Source organism: Cetorhinus maximus, chromosome 1 (genome assembly GCF_964194155.1).
Source record: "Cetorhinus maximus chromosome 1, sCetMax3.hap1.1, whole genome shotgun sequence".
Classification (NCBI taxonomy): Eukaryota; Metazoa; Chordata; class Chondrichthyes; order Lamniformes; family Cetorhinidae; genus Cetorhinus; species Cetorhinus maximus.
Window position 1 is genome coordinate 9,921,313 of NC_135879.1, and position 16,674 is coordinate 9,937,986.

Consider the following 16,674-nt stretch of genomic DNA (forward strand, 5'->3'; position numbering starts at 1 on the left):
CCTGCCCACGACATTCTGGCAGCAATGACAAGCACCATCGAGGTGCAGGCATCACTAATGTGTCCAGTGAGTGTGAAGCTGGACCATCACTTTGGTCTGAAGGTTACACACTGCACAGGGAAGAGGCCTTGGACTAAGACACCTAACTCCCTTCCTAACAGCACTGTGGGTGTACCTACATCACATGGCCTGCAGCGGTTCAAGAAGGCAGCTCACCACCACCTTCTCAAGGGTAACTAGGGATGGGCAATAAATGCTGGCCCAGCCAGCGATGCCCACATCCTGTGAATTAATAAAAAATATGTGATGCTACTTGCTGTAAACTACAGGTTCAACAGCATACTTTGGGAGAACAGACAATCCCCAAAACCCCCAACTAGATCCCAGCCACACAACAATAAACACGATTCTCTCCCCACAGTCCCACATTTTACTCTACTTCAAATACTAAGCCTCTTAAAAGATGCAATGTTCTCTGCCTCAACCATTCACAACAATCCATTGGATAAAGAAAAATCTCCCATACTCTTCTCCCAATCCTGCAGGGATTGTTTTAAATTAATGGCTCCTTGTCACTCACCTCCCAAACAGATTTCCCCTATCATTTCTATCCAAACCCCAAATCATTTTAAAAACATCCATCAAATCTCCTCTTACTTGTACTTTCCTGTATTGATGGGAAATAATCCTAGAATCTCAAATCTCTCCCATCCTTGGTTTTATCCCAATGAATCTGTGCTGTGTGCTCTCTATAACTCTCAAGTCCTTTCTATAATGGGGATATCCAGTACTCTTAACTGTGGCCTAACCAATATTTTGTTTAGATTTCTCATTATAAGTGTCTTTCCATTGTTTTCCATAGGAATACCAATCGGGAAGGATGTAAAATGGGCTACTGGTTCATGGTCAGTTGTTTTAGACTATTGTACATTGTTAAGATCGACCCCACAGTGTAGAAAGTTTCCTCCATGGCAACAGCTTAAAACGCTTTCTGGAAAAAGAGGTGACCACAGTGTAAAAAAATGGCAGGAGTAGCTCATTCTGGATAATGATTAACGAGATTGGAATGTGCCCAGTGGGACTGGGATATATCGGAGAGGAGGGGTTGTTCAGAACTGGCGACAGGTATTTTGATTTTTGCCAACTCCTGGAGGTGGGGAGAAGGAAGGGTTGAACCATGGAAATAAATTAAGCCAAGGATAGGGGGAGATGTATATAAGTAAAGGCATAGCTTAATCTATACACCAGATGGCACTATTGTAGGACTATACCTAGGCTGACTGCAAGCTGCTTTATTCCGTTACAGTTCACTTCACTACATAATGGGCAGAATTTTTACCTTGGCGGGCGGTCCCCAGAGTCGGTAGTACACCAGCCAACAATTAAAAGGCCTATTAAGGCCATTAAAAAGGTACTTGAAAGAAATGTTTCGCTGCCCGTGGTTGGGTCGGGGTTTCCAGCAGCAAATAAAAATAAAATGAAACATTTTACATTTCACTTATAACATGCCCCCCTGCACAGATGACAGAGTCACATGAGGTGACACGTTTTATTACATTTTTGAGACCTTTGTTTTATATTTGGAACAACGTTCATCTGCCTCTGTGCCCCGGGGAGATTTGCCAGGGCGCACTCCTGCATTTCACGCTGGGCTGGCCTCCATTGGCACCTTCCGGCCTCGATCGCAGGCGGCGGGCGGCTTCCCGACTGCCCCCGCCTGCCCCCCCCCGTCAAGCCCGCCCGACAAGGGCTAAACTCTGCCCCACGGATTGTAAGAACCCCCATTTGGTTAAAAGTGCCAGATTAAATCAGGGGATGAAGATATAGTTACATAATAAAGGGGAGACATAATCTACTCATTTTGTCCAACCACCTGCAATGTTATAAAGGGAGGTATTGACATAGTTATTGCCAGCTCATTTTGGGCTCTACTATAATTGCTGGTATTTCCCCAATCACATGAAAACAGGAATTACCCCAGAATTTACATCGATGCCATTGGAAAATGCTCAATTTTCCAGTCATGTTCATTTGCACAGCCAGACCTATCAGCCAGAATCATGTCAAATTAGCACATTTTTTAAAAAAATCATTCCTGGGACATAAGCGCCGTGGGCAAGGCCAGCATTTGTTGCCCATCCCTAGTTGCCCTTGAGAAGGTGGCGGTGAGCTGCCATCTTGAACCGCTGCAGTCCCTGTGGTGTAGGTACACCCACAGTGCTCCTAGGGAGGGAGTTCCAAGATTTTAATCCAACAACAGCGAAGGGACAATGATATAGTTCCAACCCAGAAGGAAAAAAACAGTAAAAACTGGGAAATAATAACACTGGTCTGAACTGATCTTGTATACATTAAAATGGAACACCAGTAAAACTGGGCAATAAGAGCACTGGTCCGAACTGTTTTTCCTTTCTGGGACATCAGGATGGTGTGTGGGGCTGGAGGGGAACTTGCAGGTGGTGGTGTTCCCATTGCATCAACTGCCCTTGTCCTTCTAGGTGGTAGAGGTCACGGGTTTGGAATGTGCTGTCTAAGGAGCCCTGGTGAGCTGCTGTGGTGCATCTGTGGTAGATGGTGCCCTGTGCTAATTTGGCAGTATTATCTCATGTCCAGACATGAAGTGGTTAAACGGGGTCTTGAATTGGGGTTCAAGATTTTATCATGCCTTAAATAAAACTGATCAAAATAGGGCACCTGTCTGCGAACACTTTAAAGGCAAAATACTGCGGATGCTGGAAATCTGAAACAAAAACAAAGAAAAACTCAGCAGGTCTGACAGCATCTGTGGAGAGAAAGACAGAGTTAACGTTTCGAGTCCGTAGGACTCTTCTTCAGATCTAAAGGGAAGTAGAAATGTGATGAAATAAATACTGTTTGGGCGGGGGGGGGAGGTGAATTAGGTGAAGCTGGATAGAAGGCCAGTGATAGGTGGAGGCAAAGGAGAGATTGTGAAAGATGTCATAACCAAAAGGTCAAAGGGCTGTTAATAGTGGTTATCCTGGCTAAAGGAGGTGCTCATGGTGACACTAAGAGTGGAAAGCAGAATGGCAGGACCAGGTTAAGCACTCTGGGGTGGGGGTGGGGTCGGGGGAGGGGACGGTGGTGAGAAAAAAGATCAAGAAGGCTAAAAGCTGGGGGTAAAACAATGAATAAAAATGGAAATAAATTTTTAAAAATAATAATAATGAAAGTAGTAGGGAGAAAAATAAAGAAATACAAATTTAAAAATAGAAATGAATATAGAAAAAAGAGGGGGATCAAAAAGGGGTGGGGATGGAGGAGAGAGTTCGTGGTCTGAAGTTGTTGAACTCGGTGTTAAGTCCGGAAGGCTGTAAAGTGCCTAGTCGGAAGATGAGGTGCTATTCCTCCAGTTTGCGTTGAACTTCACTGGAACATTGCAGCAAGCCAAGGACGGACATGTGGGCATGAGAGCAGGGTGGAGTGTTGAACATTTGGAGATGGAAACTACTGCTTACTCTCTTCCAGGTTGTCATGGCTCAGTGAATAGCACTTAGAACTCTGAGCCAATAGGCTGTGGGTTCAATTCTCACTCCAGCGATTGGAGTGCATAATCCAGGCTGGCACTCCAGTGCAGCACTGATGGAATGCCATACTCTTGGAGGTGTCTTCTTTCAGAGGAGACGTTAACCCAAGTCTCCTCTGACCTATCAGGTGGATGTAAAATATCCTGTGATGCTACTTTGAGGAAGAGCAAGGGAGTTCTCCCTGCTGCTCAATATTTATCCTTCAACTAACTGACAAAACAGGCTACCTGCTCATTTATTTCATTGGTGTTGATGGGACCTTGCTGTGTGCAAATTGGCTGCTGCATTTTTTTTATCCTTTCACAGGGTGTGAGCTTCACTGACTAGGCCAGCATTTATTGCCCATCCCTAATTTCCCCTCAGAAGTTGATGGTGAGCTGTCTTCTTGAACCGCTGCAGGCCATGTGGTGTAGGTACACCCACAGTGCTGCTAGGAAGGGAGTTCCAGGAATTTTACCCAGCGACAGCGAAGGAATGGCAACATAGTTTATAGCATGGAGGGGAACTAGCAGGTAGTGGTGTTCCCATTGCATCTGCTGCCCATGTCCTTTGGGGTGGTAGAGGCCGCGAGTTTGGCAGGTGCTGCCGGAGGAGTTTTGGTGAGTTGACGCAGTGCATCTTGTAGATGGTACGTACTACTGCCACTGTGCATGGGCGGTGGAGGTGAATGTTTAACTTGGTGGAAGGGCTGCCAATCAAGCGGGGCTGCTTTGTCCTGGGTGGTGTCCAGCTTCTTGAGTGTCGTTGGAGCTGCACTCAACCAGGCAAGTGGAGAGTATTCCATCACACTCCTGACCTGTACCCTGTGGAGGGTTGACACTTTCTACATTATATTTGAAAAAGAACAGGGATGTTATCCCTCATGCCCTGGTCAATATCTATCCCTTACTTACATCGCTAAAACAGATTGAGTGGGGTTTTACAGCCCAGTCACAGCGGGGGCGAAGCCATAAAATGCGGTGAGCCATTCAGAGGTCCATGGACTTCAGTGGGATTGTAAAATCCCGCTGGCGTAAAAGTTTGCCCATTATCTGATACTTGTCTTGTGGCTGTTTGTGAGAGCTTGGTGTTGGCAAGGCTACCATGTTTCCAGCCTGACAACAGTGACTACACTTCAAAAGGACGTCTTTGGCCGTGCTTCAGGACATCCTGGGGTCGCCAAAAGGCCCTGTTTAATTGTACGTTCTCCCTGGCTCCTTCAATATACCTTAAACCGTCAATGTTTCGAGAAAGAATCTGCAGCGACAGTTTACAGAAATATTGCCGGTTGCTGAAGTTGAAACTCTATTTTTGAAGCATATTGTTGCTTTAATAACAGACAATGTCTGTGATGAATCCACCGTTCTAGTATTCACAATAAGCATTCCCTTAGTAATTCTCACTGTACTGCCACTTCATTTTCCTGCTGTCAGTCATCGTGCCATGAGCTCCATTCCACAAGGCTCCATCTTTCATTCATTTCAGTGGGGAATTGATTCATTGGGTTTTGAAATGCAAATCCCCGAGGCTTCAGCATACTTTCACTTTGCTTTTTTGTTAAGAGGCCGTACAAAGGCATCAACTGTGGTAAAAACATACCCATGTAAAAAATTCAGAAGTAAAGAATTCTCCTTTCCATTAAAAAATAAATGAGGGCCTGGTAGAAGGATACTTGCCCTGAGCCAGTCACTCTGGGAGTTGTCTGAACTAATACCCGCTCTGATTCTAGTGCTGTGTTCATCGCCATATTTAATGTCTTAATATTAGTGTCTCCTTGCATTTACCAATGGCACACGTCTCTAACTCACCGCCAGATCCTCGATCCATCTGCAATCTCTGCATAGACAGGCTGTTTGTCCGACATCCAGTACTAGGTGAGCAGAAATTCCCTCTAATTAAATATTGAGAAACCTGAAGCTATTGTCTTTAATCCCGGCAACCAACTCATTCCTCTCCCTGACAACTAAGGCTGAGCCTACTCTCCGCAATCTTATGTCATATTTAGCCCTGAGATGAGCTATGCCTGGATTTTAAAATCCTCACCCTTGTTTTCATATCTCTCCCTGCCTTTGTCACTGTCTCCAACCCTCCGAGATTTCTGTGTTCCTCTAGTTCTGACATCTCCAGCATCCGCGATTTTAATCATTCCACCACTGGCAGCCGTGCCTTCAGTTGCTCAGGCCTTGATCTCTGGAAATCCCTCCCTGAACCTCCCGTCCTCTACCTCTCTTTCCTCATTTAAGACACTCCGTAAAATCAACCTCTTTGACCAAGCTTTTGGTCATCTGGCCTAATATTGTCTTATGTGGCTTGATGTCAAATTGTGCTTTATAACATTCCCGTGAAGCGCCTTGGGGTGTTTCATTGCATTAAAGGTGCTATATAAATACAAGTTGTTGTTGTTGCATACTTGCACAGGTTTCATCTCTTTCAGATCTGCTAGTATGGAGGGAATGTTTGGGAGATTTGAGAGAAACTTTCAGTGAGCCTAAGTGAATTTGATTTATTCTAATGGCAAAGCATGCATTACCTTCAATAAGATATAGATTTAGCAAGCTGGCCACTCATTGCCCATTTTGTGGGTGTGAAAAGATCCCCAATGCCTCCAATATGTCGGGCATGAAACACGTGCTCATTACAAGTTTGAATTGTGCCACTTGTCACATTGGTAAAGGCCCGAAAATCACCTGCATTGTCCACATCTGAAGCATACGCAACCAAGGTGCCTCAGTCCTGTTGGAGGCACCCTCAGCAAGACTGATCTGTCGTGAGACATTCAGCACCAGGTCAACATGTGGCCCAGCAGACGTTACGCAATGAACTAGGCAAGTTTATTGAGCTCAGTGTGAAGCTGGGAGAAGCAGGAGTTTTCCTGCCAACTCCCCCAACTCCAAGCATACGGATTGCTGCAAGACACTGATTCCACCCTTCCTCCCCCCCAACCCCGTCTGACATCCACCCCAACTGACAACCACCCCAATTCATGCCCCATTGATCTGCAACCACTCCCCTCCAGTCAATACATCCCGGTCAATGGTGGCTGTGGGGCAAATGTGGTTGAGCACTCTACTGTTCTTCTTTGAAATAGTGGCTGTGGGATCATTTGTGCCTACCTGAGAGGGTAGATTGGACCTCAGTCTAAGATCTCACCCGAAGGGGAAAGAAGCACAGAAGAACCAGGTGAAGTGAGATTTAATTGGGACACTAATTAAGGCAAACAGCAGTCTACCATTCCAGGATTGCACAGCATTTGTTGAAAAGTCCTGAGTGCGCTAATAGCTACAGTAAAAACAATGCAAGAATAACAGTCGAGCTTATAACGTGGCTTTTACGCTTGCTAGATCGGGGGTGAATTGATTGGCCGGGAGTGGTTGTGGGTCAGTGGGGCATGAATTGGGGTGGGTGTCGGTCGGGGTGGATGTCAATCAGGGTTGGGGGAAGGGTGGAATCGGTATCTTTCAGCAGTCCGCATGCTCGGAGTTGGGGGAGTTGTGAGGAATACCCCTGCTCCTCCCAGCTCCACATTCATACGCAAGGACCCATTCTCTGCAAAGAAAAGGAATATGTTCAAGCCTTGTGCCTTTTTTGAATAACCCAGGGGCTTGGTGAGCCTAGAGCTCCCCATTGCTTTCTCCATGGCAATGCCTCGGCCAATCGGGGTCAACTTACCAGCCAATCAGCAACCTTTCCTCCTGTAGTATAAATTGTTGTGATCATTTAAAATTTGGCATTCTTGCATTTGTCCTGAATGTAAGATGAAAAGCTTCAGCAACAATTCTCTCTTTTTAGTAATAGTCTACCATTTGTTCTGATTTCGTGCTGCAACACCATCAGTTACCCTTACCAGAAAACTGACTAATAACTCCAATGGTAAGGTGAGTGTGGGTATCAAAAACATGGTGCAACATGATTGAATGGAATTATAATGAGTGGAAAGAACAAATAGCTCACTGTGCGTAGGCAGACAATAAACTATTTGTTTTAGCAAGCAACCAAAATCCAGAGAAAGTAATATGAGTGTGATGACATTAAAACTTAAAAGAAAAATATGACAGCAAGTGCTTTGTGGTGGAATACCCGTGTTTTATAAAGCTTTGACTTTTTGCAAAAGCTGATTACCACAAGAAAGCTACCATGGAAGCTATCATACAACTGGGGAGTTATTAAAAGAATACGCTGAATTAGATGAAGATCATGAACACAAAGTTAATTTGATTATACAGGCACAGTAGAATGTAATTACTCCTGCCACTCATGAAATGAAAGTTGCCATACTGAATGATTGACCTCATTGCGTGGCTGACACTGTCTGAAATAATCAAACCTAGTTACTTTTAGCAAACGGGGAGAATTTAAAATAAAGTGATTATCACACTGATGGCCTGAAGGAGATTAAATATGGGGCGGGGAGGTTGTAAGGGGAGATGGATTGCACTTTCTGTCTCAGCCACTTAAGTTTCTAAGTAACCCAGATAAAATCTCACCCTTAGACAACAATTTGCATCGATAAAAGGATCTTTGATGTAGAAAAACATCCCAAAATGCCTCATTGAGGCATAAGGCAAAAAAGAAATGACTGCTAAGTCAAAGGAGAGAACGTGTCACAAGTGTGACTGAGGTTGTCAGAGAAATGGATCTTAAGAGCGATCTTCAAGGAGGAGAAGGGGATAAGGGATGCGGAGGAGTTTATTTGGGGAATTCCTCAATGTTTGTCCTAGCCAGCAGAAGGCACAGCCACTCATGGCGGTGGAGTGTAAAGGGTAGTACAAGAGGCAAGTATTTGAGAGAGTTTGTGGAGTGGGTGGGGATGGGGCTATTTGCAGGGGTGAAGCATGTCCTGGACTCAGCAGGAAATGAGTCCATGAAACAATTTAAATACATGCTTGAGAATTGTCATTTGAAGAAATTGGGGAATTGGGAACCAAAATAGGTCAGCAAGGACGTGGGCTCAGAGGACTTTTGTGAGCTTTGGGTACATACACAGATGTTTTGGATATATTTGTAGATGGATTAAGGTTGAGGACATGAGGATCTTGTAGGCATGAGTCTATCCAGATTGCAGACAAAGTCCAGCAGCAGCCAGTTTCAGAGGTCTACCACAGTGTATTAGTGACAGCAGCCTCTTGTCTCTCAGTAAAGGGCAAACGATGTGTGCCCTTGATTGCTTCCAGATCCATTGCCAGGCTTTTAGCTGGTGACCTTGGTGCCCAGTGTTGCTTTGGCACCAATGACAGGAAATAAGCATCATTTTATCACCTCTCTTACAATATGCCGACACGAATATGGATAGGTGTGTTGTATGCTGGCAAGCCATGCCTGAGGGAATCTGGGACAAGTAAAAATGAGCACCACTTTCCACCGAAGTCCATCCAATTCTCAATGAATTCAGGGCCTTGGATCATCGGTAACAATTATAACTCTGAGCCAGAATAATGAGCTCGAAGCGTCAAAGAGGCTGCCTTTCACATGACATAGGAAACCGAGGCCCCCATCTGCCCTCTTGGGTGGATGTAAAAACACTCCACTGCACTTTTCAAGAAAGAGCAGGGGTCTTCTCAAGGTGGCCGGCCAAGATCTATCCCTCAAGCAACACCTAAGGCAGATGATCTAACAATTTATTGAAATCACATTTTTGGGAGCTTGCTGTGCGCAAATCGGCTACTGTGTTTCCTGCATTACAACAATGGCCTACTCTTCAAAAAACACTTCATTGCCTGTATAGTGCTTTCGGAGATCCTGAGGTTGTGAAATGTGTTGGATAAATGCACCTTTACTCTCTTTCTTTTCGGCTTGAAGTATCTAAGGTTACCTCTTAAAAAAAATGGCCAGTCCTACAAGAGCTCCTTATTAAAGAACAATGCAGCAAAACTCAAGGCCTTTGGAAGAAAATTGAAAACAGAAATTCTTCCCGTATAATCGTTCATGTTTATTACATTGTTTTAACAGAAAAAAGATTGAAATGTAAAAACACAATGCATAATAATTATCATTTCAGAAAGTCGGCCTTAGGCCTGATTAATATTGCTTGGATGAGCAGCCGATGAATATCAGACTGCTTGTGAAGTCTGAAAGAGGTGAAGCTATAATGTAGCTGGGCGGGAGTGTGGCGGGGAGGTGGATAGAGTGATTGGGATACTGTGGGAATCAGGAAGCCGTTTTTGCTCGTCCTGGCAACATAGCAGCAAAAAAAAAACTTATCGGCATCTGCTCTGTACATTTCTATCCGATTTTGACAGGGAAACCTTAATCAGGCCTCCTCATTTACATTTGTAAGAGGGAGCGACCAGGGACTCAGTACACACTTATGTTGAGGGGAATGGATATAGAATGGATTTCAATTGGAAACACTGTGCTGCTTTAGTAAAAGGCAAACATTAAACAGTTAATTTCTGTAACACAATACAAAAAGATGGCAAAAAACTTGAAGCTGTGGAGACTGTCATCCAAAATACAAGTAGAACGAGTGGTTATGTATTTCACCTAGGATGAGAAGCTAAAATGTATGATAGTGATATTTGTCATCATATTTATACAATATAAAGTGTCTGGTTTACTAAATACAGTATATTAATCCACATGTTTCATTTTACACAAAAGTTAAGCATCTGTGACAAGTGTTGCGATCCTTTCCTTAATGAATTCAGAAAGCCACTTATTATCCTGTACTTGTATGACTATGCACTAGACGACTGCAATGTTGGCTCGACATTAAAATGTTGCAACAATTAGTTGATTTTCAGAGAACATTCTACAAGAAACACAAAACTGTAAATGTCATGGGCTACATGTGTAACCTTCTTCACTCAAAGCATTAACATTAAAATATATTGATTGTTTTCATGCATTTTAGACCACAGTGTGACAGCCGTCAACTTCAAGGTGATGGATACACATTCTTAAGCCCAAGAATAAAGTTCGGAATAAAATCTTCACAGAACAGTCATCTCTATAGTTTTGATTCAGTCATTATGAAATAAAATCTAATTGGGTAATTTTGTCTACAAATGGTGGTCATTATTGTCTAACAGATGACCTACATGGCACTTATTCGTATCTAGGGGACAGATACACCATAGAAAGACCATGTAGAATAACTATACCCACTATGTATTTTAGGGGAAAATCTGTAATATAGCTTCCATCTACCCATAAACAACAAGTGCAGAAAATAGTCTCATGAAGTAGTCCGTGAAAAACAATTTGGAGGGTTTACTTAAATACTACTACAATTCCCATCAGTCAATCACAGAGGAAGGCTGTGGACGAAGACAACACTGTGGGGACCTTATATTCTGTAGAACTGTCCTGAATATATTTTGCTGCCTCCTTTTGTTGGCATTATTACTCCCAGGTGTTGCATCTATAGACACTGATCTTTTGCTCTGATTATTTACTTTGATTTGCTTCTCATATTCTACGATCTGTCTCTGTAAGTGACACTGAATGGCAAATCCCAGTGATTCTGGGTCAAGGGAGGCACCATAAACTTCCCAGGTCATGCCCTGCTCATCCCAGACCACATCACGGACATTCTTTGACTGCACTGTTTCTTTATTTGAGTCACTGGCCAATTGCTTTTGTTCAATTTTCACATCAATGATTGGTTTCGGCTTTTCAGTCTCAAAAACATGAGGTTCCTTACCGATTTGGTGAGGAGCTTTTGACTGGCCAGTTTCCTTATTGGTGGCACAGCCAGCTTCTAATTGAGCAAGTTCCTTACCAGTATCATACGAAGTTATTAACCGGCCAGATTTTTTACAGATTTCAGAGTCAGGTTTCGATTGGCCAGGTTCTTCACTGATGCCACAAAAGGCTTGTGATTGGGCCAATCTGTTACTAGTGTCATGTACACCTTTTGATTGGCTAGATACTACACTGGTGGCTTGGTCGGTTTCAACAGATTCCTTAGTGACACTATAAGAACCCAGCAATTGGCCAGAACCTTTACTGATGTCACAAACAACTTGTGGTTGTTCAGACACCTCACTGATGTCATGCCCATCTTTGGATTGGTTAGCTCGCTTTTTTTTGGAGTCATGCTTTGACTGAACAGGGTCCTTTTTCTTACTGTAAGCACCTTGTGGTTGTCCAGGCTTTTTAATCAAGCTACAAGCAGTTTGAGACTGGCCAGATCCCTTATGGCCGTTATCTATAACTATTGACCGATCAGCTATCTGGTGGATGTCTACAGCAGTTTTTGAGCATAGGGATAGCTTACTAAAGTCAGGATCTATTTTCGATTGGTCAGATTTCTGCAGTTGGCCTGATTGCTTACTAATTTCAGGTCCCATTCCTGATTGGTCAGATTTGTTAGTGCTGCCCTGTAGTTGGTCATCTTTTTTATTGCGGTCAGCAGCACCGTTTGACTGGCCAGATTTATCAATGATGGCTTCTGACAGATCAGATTTGTTATCGAAGCCAGCAGCAGTGCCTGGTTTCCTATTTATGTCATAAACGCACTGGCCAGATTCCTTAATAACAAAATGTGAAACGGTGGAATGGGCAGATTCTTGATTGATGCTTGGCTGATCTGAGTTCTCACTGTTATCACAAGAGGTGCTTGACTGTTTGGATCTCTTGTGTAACTTTGAAGTATCCTTCAAGCGTTCAGATTCTGTTTTGAGCTTTAGGTGGTCATGTGTACCAAGTTCTGATTCATTAGTAACAGGGACAGATGGTACCTGTTCACGTGCTGGATGTCCTCTAGCATTTGGTAGCTCACTCATATTGACGCAGGTAGCTTTTGGATGATAGTCAGACTCTTTAGGGGACTCCTGCTCCTTTTCATTTTTATCTCTACAAGTAACCTCCGATAAAACAGATTCTACGTCGACTCCCTCTGTTAACTCCTCACCGAGTTCAAAGGCAACCTTTGATTTTTCAGATCCTTCTGTAAAAGTACACGTTACCTTCAGTTGCTCCGACCCCTGATAGAGATCACTAACACACACTGACCGACCATTGACCAGAGTGAGTTTAGAATGACTGTTTTCTGAATGGACTTGCTGGACAGCCTGACAGTCACTCAGTAAGGACCCTGCCAAGCCAGGCGCTGGGCTCTTGGGACTGGTCGCAGTAGATTTGCACTGAAAGCTTTGCAGAACAGCCTGGACTTCAACATCCCGACAAGACTTACTCCAATTGGAAGGGAAGTAGCTGCCTGGAGACTGGCATGTCATTGTCTCCGCATCTTTAAACTTGGACTCTTGTTGCTGTTGTTGTGATTGTTGATCCATGCCCCTTGGATTCGGCCCTGTATCTAACCGTTGCATTCTTTGTAGGTGCTCATTGGAACTGTCACAGGCAGACACCTGAGTTCCTCTTGGTGTGATCTTTTGCACATGAGTATTTAAAGTTAAAGCAGGGTCAGTTTTAGGTGCAGTTTCGCTGTCCTTTGTAAATCCCAACTGCTGCTCGCGGTTTTCAATTTTCAAATTAAAGGCAGCATCTCTTTTGATAGTTGCTGGCTGAACTCCATCCTTTATTGTGGGGTCGGGCTGTTCCAGCTCAGTCTTAGTCCCAACCCTCTCTACCTCTCTTCTTTCAACACAATCTCTTTCAGTTTGCTGGTTCTGGGCAGTCTTCAGGATGGGTGAGTCCACTAATGACGGCATATTTCTCCATCCCAATCCTAGACTTGCATCTGGACCCTTTTCATTCCCTATTTGGTCCTGACTGTTGGTCTGTTGGCAACTAGTGCCAGGATGTGCAGGGTCAGTATGATTGCTCTCCTGATGGCCAGTCCCAGGATGTCCAGGGTCAGTATTCTTACTCTGCTGATGGTCAGTCCCAGGATGTCCAGGGTCAGAATGATCGGTCTGCTGATGGTCAGTCCCAGGATGTCCAGGGTCAGTATGATTGGCCTGCTGATGGTCAGTCCCAGGATGTCCAGGGTCAGTATGCTTGCTTTGCTGATGGTCAGTCCCAGGGTGTCTAGGGTCAGTATGCTTGCTTTGCTGATGGTCAGTCCCAGGATGTTCAGGGTCAGTATGCTTGCTTTGCTGATGGTCAGTCCCAGGGTGTCTAGGGTCAGTATGCTTGCTTTGCTGATGGTCAGTCCCAGGATGTCCAGGGTCAGTATGTTTGCTTTGCTGATGGTCAGTCCCAGGATGTCCAGGGTCAGTATGCTTGCTTTGCTGATGGTCAGTCCCAGGATGTCCAGGGTCAATATGCTTGCTTTGCTGATGGTCAGTCCCGGGGTGTCCAGAGACAGCACATTTGGTTGGCTGTGCTTTAAGTGCACATGCTGTCTGCTTGCCCACGATGATTTCTGATGCATTTGGAGCCACACCATCTTTCTCTGCACCTTCCTGGCTGCTGTTCTTTGCACCTGGCTTCCTCCACTCTCCCAGTTCTCCATCTCCATCGCACGTGTCCTGATCTCCATTGGAGGATTTGCTGGATGTATTGCCTTCAGTTTGGCTGGGTTCAAATGTTGATGGGGCCAAGCTGATGATGCTCTCCTTTAGCCTGGGCAAGGAGCTCGGTGCCTCCTGTTGGACTGGCGAGGTTGGTTTCTGTTGGCTGTTGTGAAGAGTGCCTCCTCCAAGGTCATCACTACCCACTGTAGCCGTGGACCTCTGCACAGCCTGAGAGTCCTGGGTATTGGGTATGGTCCCCATCTGGCCCTGCAATCTTCGCAGCCGCTCTTCTCACTCAGGGTGAAAATCCGCAAACTGCAGTGTTTGTCTATTACTTTTTTTTCTCATGCGAATTACCTTGGGAGACGGGCGCTTCCCTGAAATGAAATGGAATCATGAGAGAGAAATCCAGGATGTGAATTATAACATGCATCAAGGGAAGGGGAATTCGAGTACACCTCCCAGTGAAAAATAATTAAATTTACTGAAGCATTCTGAAAAAACTGACACTCCTTATATGATCCTGTATTAAGGAGTTTCAAGGAATCATTATCATTTATAGAAATTAAAGAGTTACAAATGGCATTTGACCAAGCGCCAAATATAATTTTAACCATTGCGATATTGCTCCACTCTTGATTATTAACATTTGTAAATCTATTTTCAATGTGTGAAACGCAATATGCCAGCTGTCACATTCTATGTCACAATTGTTTATTTCAACAGATTAAATGGTTGAAAAGTACATTCTGTGTAAAGTGCTCTCAATCAGACTAAATAATAAACGTGCTATCTAAATATCCTTTCCCCATTCTGTATCAATTACACAGGAGAACCTGCCTATTTCACATCGAATGATCTGTCTTCCATGAATCAATGTGGACTGAATGTTAATTATTCTCTGTATGGTCTCTCTCTCTCACACACACACACAAATAGACACACACACACACATACAGATATGCAAAAACACTCACACCCACTCAGACATACACAAATAGACACACAATACACACACAACCCCCAAATAGACACAGCCACATAAACAGATACACATAAACACTCACAAATACACAGAGATACATGCATGCTGACAGGCACACACGGCACAGACTCTCACATACACAGATTCATCAAATAGGCATGCACAACCAGGCAGACCCCCAGTTGGAGACCCCCCAACTCCACATAGACATACACACAGAGACATAAGAGAAACAGACACCCCCTCACACAGACATACACACACACACACACTCCATGTCATAGTTTCTCGTTCATATTTAAAATAAAGTTCACAATTTCCTCTATAGAGCCGAGTATCCCCTGAATAATCGATACTAACCGGTTAGTGAGAAGCACAGAGGGGTTTCGTTTCTATATTCCCTGGCACAGCATCAAGCTATTTCTGAACCTGGTATTTTCAGGCTGAAACCCCACTCCCCCCAGACTGTTGGAGAGCTCTCAACCGCGAGTGAGTGAGATCCAGCCTGCATGACATTGGAAACAGAAATCTAGCTATTTATATCCAGGCACCTACAGACACAGCAAAGGTTGTAGTGAGGGCTGTGTCTTCAAAGCAATTCCCACATCAGTAATTCAGGAAGGAGTCCCCTCTTTTATTTTTTTTGTTGCATTTCGAGGTGTTCAGACAGCACAGAGCCGGGAGCTGCTCCGGTCTGGATCTGATTCACGGTCCGGTGCCCTAAGCTGCAATAAGGGAGCCCATCCAGCGCTCTGTCCCCCTCCTTCTCCCCTTCGGGTGGGAAGGGGGCGTTCAACCTCTGCAGAAACCCGCACGAAGGCAACCACTGAACGGGACAAGCCGGATGAGACACCACTGCAGAGCACTGCGGCTGTTTATCCAAGAATGCAAAGTCCTGAGAACACACTCACCTCCTCTGGCACTAGTTCTCCAGCTGTCCTTCCCGCTGTCTCTCTCTCTTTCTCTTTCTCTCTCTCTCTCCCAATGAGCTCAAACCTGACCTTGCAGCAAATTCTCAATCAGAAATATCCAACAATCTTGAAACCGCTGCTCCAGTCTAGACATCTTTCTGACTTTTTCCAAAACATAAATCGGTTTTTTTGTTTTGCTGTTCTTTCCGAAGGCAAAACTGGGGTATTTTCCCCCTCCCCCCCAAAATATGCAAAGCTCCAAGTGCACCCAGCGCTGTATCTCAGCGGAAACCGAAGCGCAAAAAGGGATCGAGCGTCAGCAAGTGCAGCCGAACCTGTGCAGTTGGCGTAACCGCGTCAGAGACAACCCACCAACTACCTCCCACTTACCTTGGTCGTTTCCAATTTGTTTCCACATGCACCTCTGCTTGGCCCTGACAGCAGGTTCAGTATCTCGTCCCCGTTGGGAAAGACCCATTGAACCATACTGCAAAAAAGGCTCCCAACTACCCCCCCTCCCCTCCAACATCTGGAATTCACCTTGACTCCAATCCCAGAACAACAAACTAATCTGCAGCATTGAGGAGGTGCTGCACCGCCGGAGGTGCCGTCTTTCCGAGGAGGAGGAGGAGGAGGAGGAGGAGACATTAAACCCCCTACCCCTTTAACCCATCCCCTGGCACTATTTCAAAGCCAAGGAAGGGGAGCTGCCCCTGGAGTCCCGGCCAACACTCATCCCTCAATCGGCATCACCAAAGCAGGTTATCTAGTCATTGTTTATCGCCACCACTGAAGGTGAGCAGAGGTAATATTTTTTTTTGCCCCTGTTTGTTAAGTCTGTTTGCCTGTATCTCAATACTTGGTATAAAAGGAGGGTACGGCCCAAGGAAGAA

At 44.7% G+C, this 16,674-nt stretch overlaps 1 protein-coding gene across 3 annotated transcripts; it reads right to left on the bottom strand.

The window, feature by feature from the left end:
• Positions 1–9,426: 9,426 nt before the first annotated feature.
• On the bottom strand, positions 9,427–16,283 carry LOC144699827 (uncharacterized). Of its 3 annotated transcripts, XM_078571156.1 has the most exons (3): positions 15,782–15,895; positions 15,231–15,375; positions 9,427–14,262 (listed from the first exon to the last, which is right to left on the bottom strand). In XM_078571156.1, the coding sequence occupies exon 3, from the start codon at positions 14,144–14,146 to the stop codon at positions 10,760–10,762; it is 3,387 nt and encodes a 1,128-aa protein (XP_078427282.1). In that variant the 5' UTR covers positions 14,147–14,262; positions 15,231–15,375; positions 15,782–15,895; the 3' UTR covers positions 9,427–10,759. The 3 variants fall into 3 exon arrangements, with proteins under 3 accessions (XP_078427282.1, XP_078385187.1, XP_078385096.1); XM_078529061.1 differs by lacking the exons at positions 15,231–15,375; positions 15,782–15,895 and adding an exon at positions 16,172–16,283; XM_078528970.1 differs by lacking the exon at positions 15,231–15,375 and having other exon boundaries at positions 15,782–15,913.
• Positions 16,284–16,674: the final 391 nt, after the last annotated feature.